Source organism: Camponotus floridanus, unplaced genomic scaffold (assembly GCF_003227725.1).
Source record: "Camponotus floridanus strain SB8 unplaced genomic scaffold, Cflo_v7.5 scaffold153, whole genome shotgun sequence".
NCBI classification, from domain to species: Eukaryota; Metazoa; Arthropoda; class Insecta; order Hymenoptera; family Formicidae; genus Camponotus; species Camponotus floridanus.
This window is the reverse complement of record NW_020229274.1, coordinates 198,097-217,259: the sequence shown is the minus strand read 5'-3', so window position 1 is coordinate 217,259 and position 19,163 is coordinate 198,097. Positions and strand designations below refer to the sequence as shown.

General features: G+C 34.7%; 2 protein-coding genes across 2 annotated transcripts; one reads left to right on the top strand and one right to left on the bottom strand.

Annotated features, from left to right (window-relative positions):
- Positions 1–4,593: 4,593 nt before the first annotated feature.
- LOC112637335 lies at positions 4,594–6,186 on the top strand. The gene is made up of 4 exons (XM_025406780.1): positions 4,594–5,158; positions 5,241–5,430; positions 5,565–5,758; positions 5,840–6,186. The coding sequence occupies exons 1-4, from the start codon at positions 4,906–4,908 to the stop codon at positions 6,160–6,162; spliced, it is 960 nt and encodes a 319-aa protein (XP_025262565.1). The 5' UTR covers positions 4,594–4,905; the 3' UTR covers positions 6,163–6,186.
- A 977-nt stretch (positions 6,187–7,163) lies between these two features.
- On the bottom strand, positions 7,164–8,956 carry LOC105254817 (protein ALP1-like). Its single transcript, XM_025406778.1, has 4 exons — positions 8,857–8,956; positions 8,353–8,798; positions 7,921–8,270; positions 7,164–7,847 (listed from the first exon to the last, which is right to left on the bottom strand). The coding sequence occupies exons 2-4, from the start codon at positions 8,673–8,675 to the stop codon at positions 7,225–7,227; spliced, it is 1,296 nt and encodes a 431-aa protein (XP_025262563.1). The 5' UTR covers positions 8,676–8,798; positions 8,857–8,956; the 3' UTR covers positions 7,164–7,224.
- Between the last annotated feature and the right edge of the window lie 10,207 nt (positions 8,957–19,163).

Below are 19,163 nucleotides of genomic sequence, written 5' to 3'. Positions count from 1 at the left end.
AAAATCTATGGGAAAGAATCTTGTGATTGGCCAACACCAATTGCGTTTCCGCGTTTTCCGCTCCATGGGACATAAGAAAATATATTTCAACGGAACGCAATTGACGGAATGTCTGTGATTGGACGAACTTCGTTCCGCCAATTCCGCATTGCGCATACGTTCCGTATCATGGGACCGCACCATTACATTGCTCGCGCAGACGCATTGCAGAGAAGAAAGACAGAAAAGAATTGACAATCATGCTATCCTTGTTCCTCTAGCGTATCATGTTACGGCCGAAAATACGGTCTGAAAATGCTTTCTGGCCTCTCGTGGCAGAAAGCAATAATGCAACAAGACTAACGGGCGCCCACTTTTTGTAAATTTTATATTTGCGTATATACATATATGTATATAAATGTTTAAATTATATGTGCGATTAAATATTATATGTTGATGAATAATAATAGTAGGATTATAGATGGAGCAGTAGGATTATAGGATGAACAAATATACAATATGTAAGACACGGGTGCCTATTAGACTTGATAATTTGTTGCTTTCTCATATTATCGATACTTCATATATCACGTCAGCGGGATAGAGAGATAGCATGATGTCAACTTTATTTTGATTATTTTTTAACAACTATAATCGTAGTTTTATAGACCAATAATGATATTTTTCAATTACATCGATATCATAACCACATATACTGTCACATAAAATTGGTAATATGAAGACGTATTTGAATAACACATAATGGCGACGTGCTAAATGTTCAGGCTATCACCCTGTAATCTCAAGTTTAAATCCGTGCACGTTCAATGTTTAATTATTTTTTGTAACATGTTTCATTAAAAAATATATTTTTTTGTTAATTTAAGAATAATTATTAAAACATTGAAAATATTTTACTTATTTATAATTACGTATATATGTGTATAAAAAACTTCATTTTTTGAATACATTAATGTATCTTTGATGATGTTATAAATGGATAACAACTGTGAAAAAAAGAGATATTAATATTTAAATATTCTTTTTAAATTTATAAGTTTTTTGGAAAATATATAAATTATTTCTATAAATATTTTATATATTTGAATATATATATATATATATATATATATATATATATATATACAGGGTGGGCCATTTTAAGTGATCCACTCAAATATTTCGGAAAATAATGAAAAATCAAAAAAATGTTTCAGATAAAAGTTGTACGGCTTGAAGAGGGCCATCAGATAGTGGCAATGATTTGACCTTGGAGTCATTTGAAGATGACGTAAAGGTAACCTTCAATTTCTTAAATGGAACTCCCTATTTTTTATTACATATTTGTGTAGCTTATCTCGAGAGCTTTCCAAAACACTATAATAAAGTATTTCTTCATTGAGTACTTTTCGAGTTATGAGGCTTGAAATCATTTCTTAATTTTGTATAAACCATAAAATCTAGTAAAATATTCATTTTTCGATTATCTTGCTTTAATACTTTTATGTACAAAATAATGAGAGAAATCAATTGGTGTAAAAAAAACACATAATTGTTTCAAAGAAAAAATATGTAATTGTTAATTGCAAATTACATATTTTTTCTTAAAAATAACTATGTGTTTTCTTTACACCAATTGATTCCTCTCATTATTTTGTACATAAAAGTATTAAAGCAAGATAATCGAAAAATGAATATTTTACTAGATTTTACGGTTTATACAAAATTAAGAAATGATTTCAAGCCTCATAACTCGAAAAGTACTCAATGAAGAAATACTTTATTATAGTGTTTTGGAAAGCTCTCGAGATAAGCTACACGAATATATAATAAAAAATAGGGAGTTCCATTTAAGAAATTGAAGGTTACCTTTACGTCATCTTCAAATGACTCTCCAAGGTCAAATCATTGCCACTATCTGATGGGCCCCTTCAAGCCATACAACTTTTATCTGAAACATTTTTTAAATTTTTCATTATTTTCCGAAATATTTGAGTGGATCACTTAAAATGGCCTACCCTGTGTATATATACAGGGTGACCCATTTTAACTTAGGCAGCCAAATAACTCGAAAAATAAGCACACTACGAAAAAATGGTTACAATCAAAATTTCGTCATTTCGAGGGGGACGTACAATGACGTTAAAATCAGCCCCCCCACCCCTCCCCCTGGGCGGTGAGGGGGGCAAGTTTGAAATCTTAAATGGAACTCCCTATTTTTCATTGCATATTCATGTAGCTTATCTCGAGAGCTTACCAAAACACTATAATTAAGTACCTTTTTATTAAGTACTTTTTGAGTTATAAGGCTTAAAATAATTTCTTAATTTTACATAAACCATAAAATATCTAGTAAACCATTCATTTTTCGATTATCTTACCTTCATACTTTTATGTACAAAATAATGAGAGGAATCAATTGGTGTAAAGAAAACATACAGTTGTTTTTAAGAAAAAATATGGAATTGTTAATTGCAAATTACATATTTTTTCTTAGAAACAACTATGTGTTTTCTTTACACCAATTGAGATTAAAGATTGAGATTAAAGAATATGCAATGAAAAATAGGGGGTTCCATTTAAGAAATTGAAGGTAATCTTTATGTGACCTTCAAATGACTATCCAAGGTCAAATCTAAGGTCACCGTCGGATTGCCCGGGAAAAATCGTAAAACTTTTGTCTCAAACTTTTTTCTCCAAAGTGCATTCCTCCACAGTTATTTGGCCGTTTCCATACTTTTGGATCACCCTGTATATATATATATATATATACAGGGTGTCAATTAAGTCCCGGGACGGCTGAATATTTTCTCATGTAAGGTATTTTTGAAAAAGGTCAAGGTCATTTCTGAAGTAATTTTCAATGAGGAATTCAACGGTGACCTTCAATTTGACCTTGAGCTTGACCTTCAAGGTTATTTGAAGATCAAAGTGTTTTTTTTAAATAGGAACCCCTATTTTTGATTATATATTCTTATAGCTGACCTCGAGAGCTTTCCAAAACACTATAATAAAATATTTTTCCCTCAAGCATTTATCGAGTTATGATGCTTCAAATCATTTCTTAATTTTACATAAACCGTAAAATATCTTGTAAAATATTCACTTTTCGATTATTTTACCTTAATACTTTTATGTACAAAATAATGAGAGGAATCAATTGGCGTAAAGAAAACATATAGTTGTTTTTAAGAAAAAATATGGAATTGTTAATTGCAAATTACATATTTTTTCTTAAAAACAACTATATGTTTTCTTTACGCCAATTGATTCCTCTCATTATTTTGTACATAAAAGTATTAAGGTAAAATAATCGAAAAGTGAATATTTTACAAGATATTTTACGGTTTATGTAAAATTAAGAAATGATTTGAAGCATCATAACTCGATAAATGCTTGAGGGAAAAATATTTTATTATAGTGTTTTGGAAAGCTCTCGAGGTCAGCTATAAGAATATATAATCAAAAATAGGGGTTCCTATTTAAAAAAAACACTTTGATCTTCAAATAACCTTGAAGGTCAAGCTCAAGGTCAAATTGAAGGTCACCGTTGAATTCCTCATTGAAAATTACTTCAGAAATGACCTTGACCTTTTTCAAAAATACCTTACATGAGAAAATATTCAGCCGTCCCGGGACTTAATTGACACCCTGTATATATATATATATATACAGGGTGATCCAAAAGTATGGAAACGGCCAAATAACTGTGGAGGAATGCACTTTGGAGAAAAAAGTTTGAGACAAAAGTTTTACGATTTTTCCCGGGCAATCCGACGGTGACCTTAGATTTGACCTTGGATAGTCATTTGAAGGTCACATAAAGATTACCTTCAATTTCTTAAATGGAACCCCCTATTTTTCATTGCATATTCTTTAATCTCAATCTTTAATCTCAATTGGTGTAAAGAAAACACATAGTTGTTTCTAAGAAAAAATATGGAATTGTTAATTGCAAATTACATATTTTTTCTTAAAAACAACTATATGTTTTCTTTACGCCAATTGATTCCTCTCATTATTTTGTACATAAAAGTATTAAGGTAAAATAATCGAAAAGTGAATATTTTACAAGATATTTTACGGTTTATGTAAAATTAAGAAATGATTTGAAGCATCATAACTCGATAAATGCTTGAGGGAAAAATATTTTATTATAGTGTTTTGGAAAGCTCTCGAGGTCAGCTATAAGAATATACAATCAAAAATAGGGGTTCCTATTTAAAAAAAACACTTTGACCTTCAAATAACCTTGAAGGTCAAGCTCAAGGTCAAATTGAAGGTCACCGTTGAATTCCTCGTTGAAAATTACTTCAGAAATGACCTTGACCTTTTTCAAAAATACCTTACATGAGAAAATATTCAGCCGTCCCGGGACTTAATTGACACCCTGTATATATATATATATATATATATATATATATATATATATATTGTGACGTGACACTTGGCGGTCCGTCACAAGGATCGCGAGATCTGACCGGTATTATGTTTGGGCCCTCGTTCTCCCCTGATTTAGGGAGAAAGAGAGCGAATATTGGAGGCGAGGATAGGCTCGCCTCCCCCTTTCTTTTTTGCGTTAATTATTAGAGTAGATTTATGCGGGGTCTACAATGTGAGTCTTAAGAGTCTTAAGAGTCGCAAGAGCCGTTGTAGCACGGTCGTAGCACAGTCGTAGCATGGTCGTATTCGTAGTCGTTCGAATTGGTTCAATTCCTATTCCAACGACTACGACCACACCATATGTTGCTGCGACTGACCAATGAGAAAAGAATATTGTTAGGATTAGGTTAGATTAGGGTTAGGACATTACACACTGTACGCATTTCATTTCAACTAGCGAGAAAATAGCCCAAAGAGAGAGAAGAAGAAAGGAAAAAGATTATAAATTAACATTTTCATAATCATAGTTTGTGTGTTTTAAATATGGATTATAACGAATATGAATATTTGGAGTTGGAAAATGAAGAGGAAAACGAAGAGGAAAACGAAGAAAATGCAAACCAAATAGCAACCACCGTCTTGGAAGATAATAAAATTCAAGATGACTTGGATTTAATTGCGCTTGTTGAAGGCAACCCTAAACTTTATGCTAAAGGAAAAATTGGATATAAAAATGTACAAGAAAAAGAAATGACATGGATGTCTATTGGCAAAGCCCTAAAACATCCGCTAAGTGGTAAGTGCTAGTTGTTTATGTATAAGTTATACGTAAAATCATGTGTCAATGTCTGTAAACACATTCTATGATTTTTCTATAGGACCAGATGCAAAGCAGAGATGGGATACACTGCGAAATCTCTATAGTCGCGCAAGGCGACAAATATCGACATTAACAGAACAACAAGGGCGGTCAGGTTCAGGGAGAGATAATGTGTCATATGAAAACTTATTAACACCACAAAGCATGGCTATTCATCGTTTTATGAGTCATCTGTATATTCCACGAAAGTAAATACTGATATTTTGACATTTATTTAATACTTCGATTTATTTAATTAACTTTATTTATTTCATTCACATTAAATTCCTTATTTATACTTGTACAACTGTTTTTTTATTAATTCAGGAAAATTATATTGCAGGACATTCTCCAATTATACCAAATTCACGTGTCCTTCACCTGCTTCTGGAAAAAGTTTTCTTCCCAGGCCTCTCTCCAAATCGTCAATGAGAAAACATCCACGACTACATATTTCAGATTCAGAAGAATCGATAACATTAAATTCGCCAGGGTCTTCCGTTTGTAAAGAAAACGTTCCTGCCAACAGTTTTAAAAGTGAGTGATCAAATTATTTTTTTTTCAGAGAAAATTCAATTTCTGATTATGAAAAAATGCACTTCTTATATCTGTAAAAAGTTTCAGAGAATAAGTTTAATAAGAGTATTGGTGGTGATGAAATAAGTGATTGCTCACTCACAGTACCTAAATCGGATATTAAAAAAAGAAAGAAAACTAATGTTGATAATATAGATTCTGTAATTAAAGAATCATCTCAAACAATAGCTGCAGCTTGCTCAGCTTTGCCAACATTCCTGAATGCAACTTCCAAAGCAGACACAGAAGAAGATAAATATTTTATGTCATTCTTGTTACATGGATTAAAATGTGTGCCTGAACAACAAAAAATAAGATGCGTGATCAAAATGTTAGAGGTATTAGAATCATTTCAACAATATTGAATAACAAGACTATGTAATCAAACAGAAAAATTAATTACAGCTACTAGTTTATTCGCTAAAATAAGTTTTCATAAATCTTTATAAGTTTTCATTCATTTCTTTTTTTGAAAAAAACGTGGTACAAATATATTTTGTTATTGTTTTGGAGTTTTATATAAAATATTAAGTGTTAAGTTACAAAATTGCAATTTCAAATTGCAATTTTACTAAAAGATTATTTCTGAAAAGTATTTTTCTCATATTGACTGTGATTTTATTTCTTTACTAATTATATTTTACATTATTTTAAATAGTTTATAGTATGTCACAATATTTTAATTTTAATAGTGATTAACATTGGATACGTTCAGTAGAGAAAGCAGCTTTGCAACTGTGGTAAAATTCGTAAATCTTGGCGTGTGCTCTTAATTTTAACTGAATCTAAGAGTATTCGCCAATCAGAATTTTACAACAGTTGCAAAGCTGCTTTTTCTGCTGAACGCAGCCATTAATAAAAGTCATTGGACATGTACGTCGAAACAGCTAACATATTTGATGAGCGATTGAATGTGATTGATTGGATCTACAAAAAAGAACCAATTACATTCAATCACTCAGCGAGCTGCTTTGCCATCTAAAACATATCTCATTTTCTATTGTCTCAGTATACAAAACATGTATAATTTGCCAAATATGTGGATACAAATAAACTGAGTATTCATAATTTAGTATTTAGTCAACGACTTCTTCGAAAGCGAATCAAAATTTTTCACAAATGTGACAAGAGTATAATTTAATTAAGCAAAGTTGCGTAGCTCAATATATAACTAGTGTTAAGATGTTCTTCAGATATAGTATAAATATTTAATATTTGAGACTGCAACAAAACAAAGAGTTTGATTTTGCAATATTAAATCTGTAAGTTAAAGAATATATTTTGCTTTATGCAATAACGTTACGTAAGAAAGCATGTGTTTCTATAGAAAAAAGTGAAGATTAAATAAAACCATATTTTACGTAAATTAGTATTTTATTTCTAAACTTCCTTGCTAACTCACATACATGTTTATACATATTGCATTGCTATGAAGAGATATTAATGTTGTAACCCCTCAATGCATAGTCAAATTGCCAGTCAACTGCCCCAATGTTTGTCATAAAATATTTTCTCAGTATGTCTCGTTGAACACTTGCAGTGTAAGCAGTTCGGTTTGAGCCAACTTGACTAATACGTACAATATGTGATCCTAATTCTTCATTGCGCCATTGCCCTGGAGTAATTATACCATTAACTTCCTGATCCACAAAATGTAGCGGACAATATTTGCGTTCATTAAAGGACATAATGTAGTTGTGCAAAACAACAAGAGCAAGCACAATTTTATGAGCAGTTTCTTCCTTGCATTGAATTGATCTTCTTAAAATTCTCCATCTAGAAGTAAGAATCCCGAAAGCATTTTCAATTGTTCGTCTTGCTCTGGACAAGCGATAATTAAAAATTCGCTGTGAATCACTGGTGAGCGATTTTCTTGGATATGGTCTCATGAGGTACGTTTTGAGAGGGAACGCTTCGTCTCCCACTAAAGTACAGGGCAGCAAAGTTGTTGTACCAGGCAATAATTTTGGAGCTGGGATGTCTACTGTACCAGATTCCAAACTTCGACCAAGATTACTGTTCGCCCATACTCCACCATCGCTATTAGAACCTGCAAAACACAATTTCAATTAACTGTTGTATTCAGTACATAAGAAGAGATTCATATTATAAATATATATTACCATAGTCACCGACATCAACCCAGATAAATTTATAATTGGCATCACAAATTGCCATCAATATAAAGCTAAAAAATCCTTTGTAGTTATAATTTAAAGAATGACTGTTCGGTGGAGCTTGAATAGTGATGTGTTTCCCGTCTAGTGCGCCTATACAATTAGGAAAATTCCACTTGTTCCAAAATCCATCAATTATCATTTCCCATATCTCTTTCGAAGGTTTGGGTAAATATTGCTCATGAAGAGCTTGCCAAATTGCATCGCAAGTTTCATATATAATTTTATATATAGTTGATTTGCCAATTCGGAAATCCCATGCTTTTGACTTGGCACTGTCACCATGAGCAAGGAATCTAGAACAATAAAAAAGGATACTATTTAATAATATAAGCTAAATTATCTAAAAAAGAAAACGATAACATTTCATTTACTTACAAGAGAGTAACAGCTACTCGTTCATTTACTGAAATAGGTTCTCGTAAACTTCTTTTTGTGAGCAGAGGTCTGACAAGATTACATAAATGATCATATTGAGAAGGTATCATTCGTGTCATATTAAAAAATTCTTCATGATCTGTTTCATATGCTTCTTTAAATTGTTTATTGAAATATCCCAAATCGTTTCGAGTTCGGTTGATAGGTCTTATCCACCATCTCCTTTTATAGCGTCTCTTTCTTAAATATATCGATGTCACATGCAAATATGCACCAGATAATAATAATATAGTAAAAATTACACGCAATTGCAAGCAATTCATATTTAAAAACTTTATGGACAGCCTCTCACTATCAGAACGCCTATGGACCTATGGATAACCTCTCACTAGCAGAACGTTGTTTTCTGGGGTGCGTTCCAATACCCTACCTTGGTTACTAAAAAGCTATAATTTACGTTACGTATATTATAGATTTTAGTAACCAAGGTAGGTTGGAACGCACCTCTGATTGGTTGTTAGCGATTTGCGAAAAGCTATTGTAGACAAGCATCATGACATTGCGACTCTGCGACTCTACGACTGTACGACTCTGCGACTCTACGACTCTGCATTGTAGACCCCGCTTTAAGCATGCGTGAGGGAGGACGTGACGAGATCTCATCCGGTGACTCGACCCGGCGAAGAAGACCAGATTAGAAGACGCGCGGGACGAGCGGAGGCGCCGACTATAAGGAGAATGCCGAGCTAAGTATTTGTATCCGCTACATAAATTAAAGCATCCCTCTAAGCCTATCGCTTCCGTTCCTGTACATTCCCTTATGCTCAGCAGGTACGAGGAAGGATCACGGGGAAGATCAACCGACAATTAAAAGCGAACATCGGAATCCCGAAACGGAGCCAGCTCGGCCGAATTAAGCGCTACAGGACATCGATAAAGTAAAGGCGAGCGGCTGCCGGAAAAATCCTCACCAGGCTGAGACTAAAAAGAGCCAAGAAAATCGGGACAAAGCAATAAGGAGGCGACAGGCGTAAATGCGGCCCTGAAGGCCGCAAGAGTGATAAGAATTCGCGCCGATCCTGAGGGTTGCGGAAGTGCCACGGGTGGCCTAGATAAGAATTAATTGCCGGCACGATTCCGACGGGCCTTCCACTCGTCACTGTTCGGCGGATCGCTGTACGAGAACGACGGCCCAGATCCATCGATTACCGATTATTTTCCGTGCGGATGCCGAAAGAGGCAAGGACATCAAGGAATCATCGGTGAGACGAGCGTCGACCTCCTCAGGCCGTTTTATCGTATATCAGGTAGAGTTAGCCCGAACAGAGTCCACGCCGAATTGTTGCCGTCGAAATTTCATTATTCGGGATTGCTCCGAATTTCGATAATGGCGTAGTAGAATACGACGGCCGGCCGATATACTTTGTTCGAGCTACGATAATATTAAGTGCCCTCTCTCCCGGTTAAAGCGCCGACAGTCAAATTCATTGTCTTTTCTCGTGCGATTATTGTGCTTGTAAAATTTTGTAGAAAATAGCTCGTAATACAACGAACTCACACACGAAGGCGATCGTGATATTTAATAGCCGGCAAATGCGTTGCGGCATTGACTCGCGTATCCCCGCGACGTGAATTGTTCGACCTTTATTATAATTTATTTTGTTATTGTTTACGCTTTTGAGATTATATTACCGTTAATTTTTCGTGCTTATGTTCGGTCATCTATCTTGTATAATTATCTAGTCGTTTTATTCTTCCGTTATTTACCGTAATTCTGTATATTTGTCTGATCGACTCACGTGTATAATCGATTCTATTAACATCGCGTTTGACGACTTCAACTAACGTCATTATTTAATATTTTTGGTTTATAACAGACGGATGTCATTACTAGAAGCATCATCGCGGTACTTATTATTAATAATTCAAGCGGAATTTGTAGCTGGCGAGGTCCTGTGACGTCTCGTTCGGCGCAACATTCCAAGACTTTCTTACGCCGTTTTTTTCGCGTAACACGTGATACCGCGGTGATCGCGCTCGAACGCCGGCCCGTCGCTGCCGAAAAATTTTGCTATAATCGATTGTAAATCATCTCGTAATATCCACGTGAATCTGTCTCGTTAAACTTTACCTATTTGTTAAATATATTCATCATTGTTATTCTAATCTTTTGTCTTATTTGCAGCCCCCTTGTATTCTCGATCCTTCCTTGTTAATTATTAAAACGGACCGCCCCCTCTGCCATTTTCGAGACGGGGCTAGCCGAGCGTTCGTCGCGATTAATTGAGTAGCATTTTCTGTGTATTATAGCGAGATATCGAATCATTTTTTTTGAAGTGGTGCGAATTATCGCACCTGGCGCCCAAAAACTTTTGGAGATAAATTTGAGAAGAAATCGCGCCGAAGGTGTGCCGTGGGCTAATAACATCGGCCAGATCTCATCATCTGCTCTAATTAATAAAATCAACGGTCACAATGTATATATATATATATATATATATATATATATATATATATATATATATTGTAACGGGCTTATTTCCGCGGATAACGGTAGTCGTGGTGATCGGGTTCGGTTAGGCAGGCGTAGAAATAAATGTAACGCGGTTTTCGATTAATAAAAAAAAAGGAAAATATATTTAAAAATGAAGTTTGTACAGGTACAGTTGCGTGCGTGTGCGAGTAATTGTCGCAAAAGAACTCGGCGTCGTATAGACAATTGCGTTCGTGTGTTGGTATCGCAAAAACTCGACGCGTTCGAGATATGCCTCGGGCGTTCGTTCGTGGGCTCGCGGCCCGTGTCGGAAATGCGCTAATAAATGAAACGCGTTTTAGAGTGGTTGCAATCGGCGCTTATGATTGATGTTGCACGGTCGGATGCACCACGAGTTCGTGCAGCGGATCGTGAAGATCAGGTGCCGATGCAACGCAGCGTTCGCGAACAATAAAGATTTTAAACCGATCAGCTGTTTAATCGTCGGTCGATGGATGCGTGACGTCACGGCGCGTGCCGGCGTTTTGAAGCTCAAACGTACGGCTTTGTTCTTTAATGTTTAAAAATGTGGCGCTCAGCGCCCTGCCCTTGCCATGTGTGTGAAGTTAGCCCCGCACTTTTCGAATTTTGAATTTTTGTTGATTGTGCTGCATTGTGCTCCGTTTGTGCTGTATTGTGCCGCAAACGGCAACTCTCTAACTCAAAGCATATTCAAGAAAAAAGAAAAAGAAATTTTTTTTGCTAGCCCCGCACTTTTCGAATTTTGAATTTTTCTTGATTGTGCTGCATTGTGCTCCGTTTGTGCTGTATTGTGCCGCAAACGGCAACTCTCTAACTCAAAGCATATTCAAGAAAAAAGAAAAAGAAATTTTTTTTGCTAGCCCCGCACTTTTCGAATTTTGAATTTTTCTTGATTGTGCTGCATTGTGCTCTGTTTGTGTTGTATTGTGCTGCAAACGGCAACTCTCTAACTCAAAGCATATTCAAGAAAAAAGAAAAAGAAATTTTTTTTGCTAGCCCCGCACTTTTCGAATTTTGAATTTTTCTTGATTGTGTTGCATTGTGCTACGTTTGTGCTGTATTGTGCCGCAAACGCAAGATCGATAACACCAAGAATAAAAAAATATAAAACTAAATTATGGTAGCCCCGCACTTTTTTACGATTAAGCTCACGATTTTTTCCTAAATTGGCCCTAACTTGTGCCATATTGTGTCGTTGGAAAAATTTCAATATCTCATTTTATTTCGATAAAGAAAATTCACAAAGATAGATTAAAAAAATATTACAAAGATTAAAAGAACATAAATCACACTGCAATGCAAATATAAAATTTCTGCAAGTTGTGCTGAGTTGTGCTACTCAAAATCTACAAAACACATGCATAAAAAGCAGGGATTATCTTGAAGGGATGAAAAAATTAATAAAAAAGGAATGAGAATGAATTAAAAGACATTTTATACATCTAATTTTAATATGTAATAAATATATGTGATAAATATATTTAATATGGAATACTCACACACACACACACACACCGCTTTTTGCGTTACCCGGAACCAACGACGTGGACGTAGCGGTATTCTGGTTCCATTTTGTTTTTTTTAATTTTTGTTTTTAATTTTTTTTGTATTTTTAATTTTATTAATTTTTTATATATTTTTTTGTGTTTTATATTTTTAATGTTATAGATGTACATATATATTATATTTGAAAATAAAACTAAATAAAATTGTGAATATTGTGAAAATTTTTGTCGTAAATAATGATAACATAAAATTTTCATATGTTCTTATATACCGTTACGTGGGAGACGAACGGCGAACAGTACTGGCGCGCGAGGGGAATGGTCGAAAACAAATGCATGCGCTGGAGCCTTAGTAGTGGAGGAAGAAGCTTATCTATAGAGCGACAACTGACCGACGGCGGCTGATTTAATAAGTCACGCGTAAGACGTCTGGTTACGTCTACTTTCGTACTTTCGTTTTTATTCGTACAGATTTTCTTTTATAAGACTGAGCATGGCGCCAGTAGATGTATTAGAAAAAATATTACTATGTTCTAAATATAGATGCGTTTTGGATGAAGATGGAATAGTAGTTGTTCCAAAATCTGCTATATATAAAGAATTAAGTTCTTTATTAGAGGGAAAGATTTCCCCGAAATACATTTATACTATTTTGTTGCAAAATAGATATGAGTTATATGACAAAGTTTTAAAATATCACAATTTAGATAAATCTATTAACACTAAACTTGATATATCTACTGATGATGACGACGAATCATTTAATTTATCAATTACGGAAAAAGATATAGAATTTAATGTCAATATACCTTTAAAAACATGGCACGATATAGATTGCAAATCAGTAATTTATAAATCTAATAGCAAGGTACAGAGAAATTATAACACATTACGCCGCCGTAGGTGGACAAATATAATTTTCGAACTTATATATGAAACTGCAAAGTTATCATGTGCATTTATATTTAAACGATGTAAAATATCTGAAACGGGCATTTATGCTACTATTTATGCAAAATGTCCGGATTGCTCGTCAAATTTTATTGGTAAAGTTATTATAAAACCTAATGGTAACACAGATGTTCAAATGGAATGTCGTGTGACAAATTTTAATGCGGACATCAAACACACAAAGAAACGTCCTCTGAGTGGACAAAAAAGAGTAGAGATATCACAATCTCTTTCAACGGGTGCGTTGTCGGCAACAACATGGCGGAGGCGAGAAGCTACAAAAATAATGAATTTGTATGATTCGGAACCTCCACATCTATATAAAGCTACTACATTGAGAAAGGCAAAACAAGAAAGGCAAGATCTCGACTTGCAAGTTACAGGATCATGTGCATATACCAATCTGCAAAATATGAAATATATAAATCATGCAGGTTCCATCCATGGTATAGGCTATGATCCATTTTTTGTCCATTATTGGACAGCTGAACAGATGCTTGTTTATTTAGAATATCACAATACGCTTTACATAGATGCAACTGGTTCGTTAATTAAAAAATTTTATTTATCAAATGGAGAACTATCATCTCATATTTATTTATACCAAGCCGTCACAAATACTCCTAACTATAAAATGCCAGTTTTTCAAATGTTGAGTGCTGTGCAAAATGTCAATGCTATTCAGTATTGGTTGAGTGAATTCTTGCGTATCGGATCGATTAAAAAAGCAAATTTTCCAATTCCTAAATCGGTTATATGCGATTTTGATATGGCATTACTTAATGCTATTGTGAAAGCTTTCGTGCAATACTCAAATTTAAAACATTATTTAACAACCTGTTTTTCTCTAATTTTAAGAGAACATTCTGTTGAAATGCCAAAGTGCTTCATACGACTTGATATTTGCCATTATATGAATATGGTGTCTAAATGGAAATTCTTTTCACAACTAAATCCAAAAGTAAAGAAATTTTATATACGAGCTATGGCTTTATTAACGAAGCAGAACTTTTCTCATTTAGTCGAATTAATAAAGAGTATTATTTTATTATCTCTCAGTGAAGAAATTGGGAAAGATAATGATGGAAATGAGTCTCCATCGGAAGTTGCTCGGATCCTTATAACGAATCATATAAAAGGTATTGAAGAAATTGTTACCTATGAAGATAATGACAATAATACACAAGATGAAGATTTTGATTTAGAAATAACAAATTGTAATATTGCATCATGGTCTAATAATCTTGTTGAAGAGTGTCGCAAAACGCTAGTAGAAACAAAAATAAAATGTGATATGGCAAGTCCATATTACGTTCCGCAATTAAGCCAAAAATTAAAAACATTTCTTTGCTACTTTCCACTATATTCGGGAGTAATGATCCCTATTTTTAAATATGGAGAGATAAATGCTAGCTCATCATCCGTAGAGTCTGAGATGAAAGATGTTAAGCATATCTTATTAAATAATAAAGAACGGCCGATGAGAGCAGATAAATTTGTAGTCACTCATTTAAGATCGTTTGCAGGTAGAGCACGATTGGCTATGTCGGCACATGACTCTCCGTCTTCTGCTAAAAATAATGAGTCAGTCACAAAGAATGATGTCATCAGTAGTTCGATAAGTGAAACTGAACACATTATTCCGACTATTATTAAAGAAAGCAACCAGTCTGGAGACATATCAAATTTTCCAATTATGTTCAATCAATCAAAAAAGTTTAAAACCAATTCTAATTCTCCGACAAATATTGGAGTAAAATTTGATTCTCAGGATAATATATTGGACGATATAAACGAATTAAATTTAGAGCATAATTGGAGAAATAAAAACACAACACAAACAAACAAAAGAAAAACATATTTGGATAATTGTCCAGACTGGGATATAAGTCATACAGGAAAGACGCGCATGGGAGTCGCAAATCTGCAAAATGGTAGTCTATGTCCCTTTCAAACTATCGATAAAAAAAAAGTTGTTATTACCAACACGTGCGGATTTGACAGTATCGCATCTATAACTGCATGTGCATGCATTCATGAATATTATAAAAATAGTATTGAAACAAATGATACTAACATCATGCAATTCATTAAGTGTCTTTTAAAAAATGGTTGCAATCAAAATACGTATAAATTAAGAGCTGAAATATTAATGGCTGTCAATAATTTCAAAACTCAAATCGATAAAAATTATATAACTATAGACTGTCTTTCAAGCATAGGAAATGTTGCACAATATGTTTTTAAAGACAATCCCAGTTATACAGAAATAAAAAATTGTGTCATATGTTCACGCATTATCATGCGTCAATCTGTATTGGTTCCTATTAATATAGATATTATTATAAAGCACGGATATTGTGAACTATCCGCGGCTATATTAGAAGGTATGCCAAATAATAGATCCATCTGCTGTGAAAAACCTATGAATAGAAACATAAAATACAAAAAACAAATATTGATAGAATGCGACGCAATAAAAAATGATATAGAGGAAGAACATTTTCTTGCAGAATTTCAGCCAAAAATACAGGTTGGCGATAATTCGTTTCTTTTAGCAGGCATTGTAGCACAATACGGTGATATTGAGAACGGACATTATGTAGGATATTCTTATCAAGGATCTCAATGGATAGAGTTCAATAATTTAGTGCGACGTACAAGAACCAAAACTAAAGAATATAAAATAAAACCGCATTTAATAATCTATATTGCATGCGAAGCAAATTCTTTTTAATTATGTTACACATTGAAAAGATAAAATAAATTTCGTGCATTTTTTTTTATCTTATATGCTTTTCTAAAAAAAGATGGTAAAAATTTTATGTTATCGTTATTTACAACAAAAATTTTCACAATATTCACAATTTTATTTAGTTTTATTTTCAAATATAATATATATGTACATCTATAACATTAAAAATATAAAACACAAAAAAATATATAAAAAATTAATAAAATTAAAAATACAAAAAAAATTAAAAACAAAAATAAAAAAAAACAAAATGGAACCAGAATACCGCTACGTCCACGTCGTTGGTTCCGGGTAACGCAAAAAGCGGTGTGTGTGTGTGTGTGTGTGTGTGTTTGTATGTGAGTATTCCATATTAAATATATTTATCACATATATTTATTACATATTAAAATTAGATGTATAAAATGTCTTTTAATTCATTCTCATTCCTTTTTTATTAATTTTTTCATCCCTTCAAGATAATCCCTGCTTTTTATGCATGTGTTTTGTAGATTTTGAGTAGCACAACTCAGCACAACTTGCAGAAATTTTATATTTGCATTGCAGTGTGATTTATGTTCTTTTAATCTTTGTAATATTTTTTTAATCTATCTTTGTGAATTTTCTTTATCGAAATAAAATGAGATATTGAAATTTTTCCAACGACACAATATGGCACAAGTTAGGGCCAATTTAGGAAAAAATCGTGAGCTTAATCGTAAAAAAGTGCGGGGCTACCATAATTTAGTTTTATATTTTTTTATTCTTGGTGTTATCGATCTTGCGTTTGCGGCACAATACAGCACAAACGTAGCACAATGCAACACAATCAAGAAAAATTCAAAATTCGAAAAGTGCGGGGCTAGCAAAAAAAAATTCTTTTTCTTTTTTCTTGAATATGCTTTGAGTTAGAGAGTTGCCGTTTGCGGCACAATACAGCACAAACGGAGCACAATGCAGCACAATCAAGAAAAATTCAAAATTCGAAAAGTGCGGGGCTAGCAAAAAAAATTTCTTTTTCTTTTTTCTTGAATATGCTTTGAGTTAGAGAGTTGCCGTTTGCGGCACAATACAGCACAAACGGAGCACAATGCAGCACAATCAAGAAAAATTCAAAATTCGAAAAGTGCGGGGCTAGCAAAAAAAATTTCTTTTTCTTTTTTCTTGAATATGCTTTGAGTTAGAGAGTTGCCGTTTGCGGCACAATACAGCACAAACGGAGCACAATGCAGCACAATCAACAAAAATTCAAAATTCGAAAAGTGCGGGGCTAACTTCACACACATGCCCTTGCCCGGCGGTTCTGATGCCGGGCGGCAGCTTCCAGCGATCGCCTGCTGGGGATCAGGAGTGCATGGGTGCATCGTTATAATATATATATATATATATATATATATATATATATATATATATACATTGTGACCGTTGATTTATATATATATATATATAATTAAATTATATTGATATATATTGATATATATATTGCGACGTCTTCTCCTTCTTTATTCTAATTTTAATTGGTTAAAACGCCGTCAATCACAGGATGAATGTAATATTTTCGCGCTCGGAGGAACAGGGATGAAGGGTGCTCGCGCGGGCCGCGGCAGAGCGGAGGCAGTTTCGATATCTCGATAGGTTAGGCGCCAGATGCGGTCTTTCATGCATCAGTTTTCCACGAAATTTTTAAACAGCGCGAAAGATGATAGCCTGCTTCGCCACGGGCTGACTAGCTCGCCTAACGGTGGAGGGGAGGGGTTCTTAGAGCGAGCCAATTGATTATGCGGAGATTTCACTAATTCGATATGCGACAGACACAAAAACGGATATCGACGACCACAGGGGACTAATATTCAAATAAATTACGCGAATTTAACAAGGCAATGTAACAGATTTATTAATAAGAGAATAATAGATCAGAGAAAAATATAAAAGCCAAATTGAATGACAAATCAGATTGAAAACGAGATTCACAATAACTTCGATTAAAGATAAGCAAACGAAATATATAATCCCATCAAAAATGACACGAATAATAAGACGTTGTTCACAGCAAATGTTCGCTTGAAATAAACAATCGAAAGGAAAGCGCTAAGACTTTATAATGACGACAAACAGAGTCAAGCACGTATGATTTTACAATTACAGTAAACAGACTCGAATGCGCGAAACTTTATTATTACGGAGAACAGCGAGAAGCGCACCGAACATCACAGTTACGGAGAACCGAAAGAAGTGCGCGAGCTCTTGCAATTACGGAGAACGGAAAGAAGCGCGCGAGCGCTTACGATTTCGGAGAACCGAACGAGGCGCGCTATTACGAGTACGAAAAACAGAAAGAAATACAAGATCTTAGAATTATCGAAAACGGAAATGAGCACTTAATACTTTATATTATTTAATTGCAGTAAAAGAAATAACGCCAAGACGATGTAACCTACTGAAAGAACGGCAATATAATCTGGTCCGCCGGAACGCCGAATTCGCGTATCGAAAGGATAAGACGCTCCCGCCGGTGCACGCACGGCACGGCGGGTGTCGACAGCTTGCGCTTCCGACAGCCGATTGTTCGCACGTCCGCGGTCGACGGACTGCGAGTCGCAAAAAAGGAACGTACGTAGAGAGAGATGGTCGAGAATCGAGGCCCGCTTCGGTCGCGCAACTTCCGGCCCGCTGCCACAATTTCTAAGGTACTCACCAATTTGCCGTTCAAGCTGTCGCGGAACTTTTCCCCTGGGGTGGCGGTCGACAGCACTTCCGATCGGTCGGAGTCGGTCCACTCCGACCGGCGATAGCCTCGAGTTAAAAATTCTAACGCGCGTCACACGGATAACGGAGAGGCGAACGAGTATATCGGGTGAGACCGATTGACGGATCACTGTCGCTCCTTGACTACGGTCGCACTCAACTTCTTTTCACTATCGCGAAATTTACGCAAACGAAACACTAATCGCGACCGGCCAGAGGGGTCGACCCGCGAGCCGTATCGGTGGACGGCGTACAAATTTTCGTAATTATACACGAAGATAGCCGGGTGACCTCACCGTTGAACTCTTCACTCGTGGTTTCCGCCAATTCGTCTTCTTCCGTGCCGAGCGTCCGCAATATT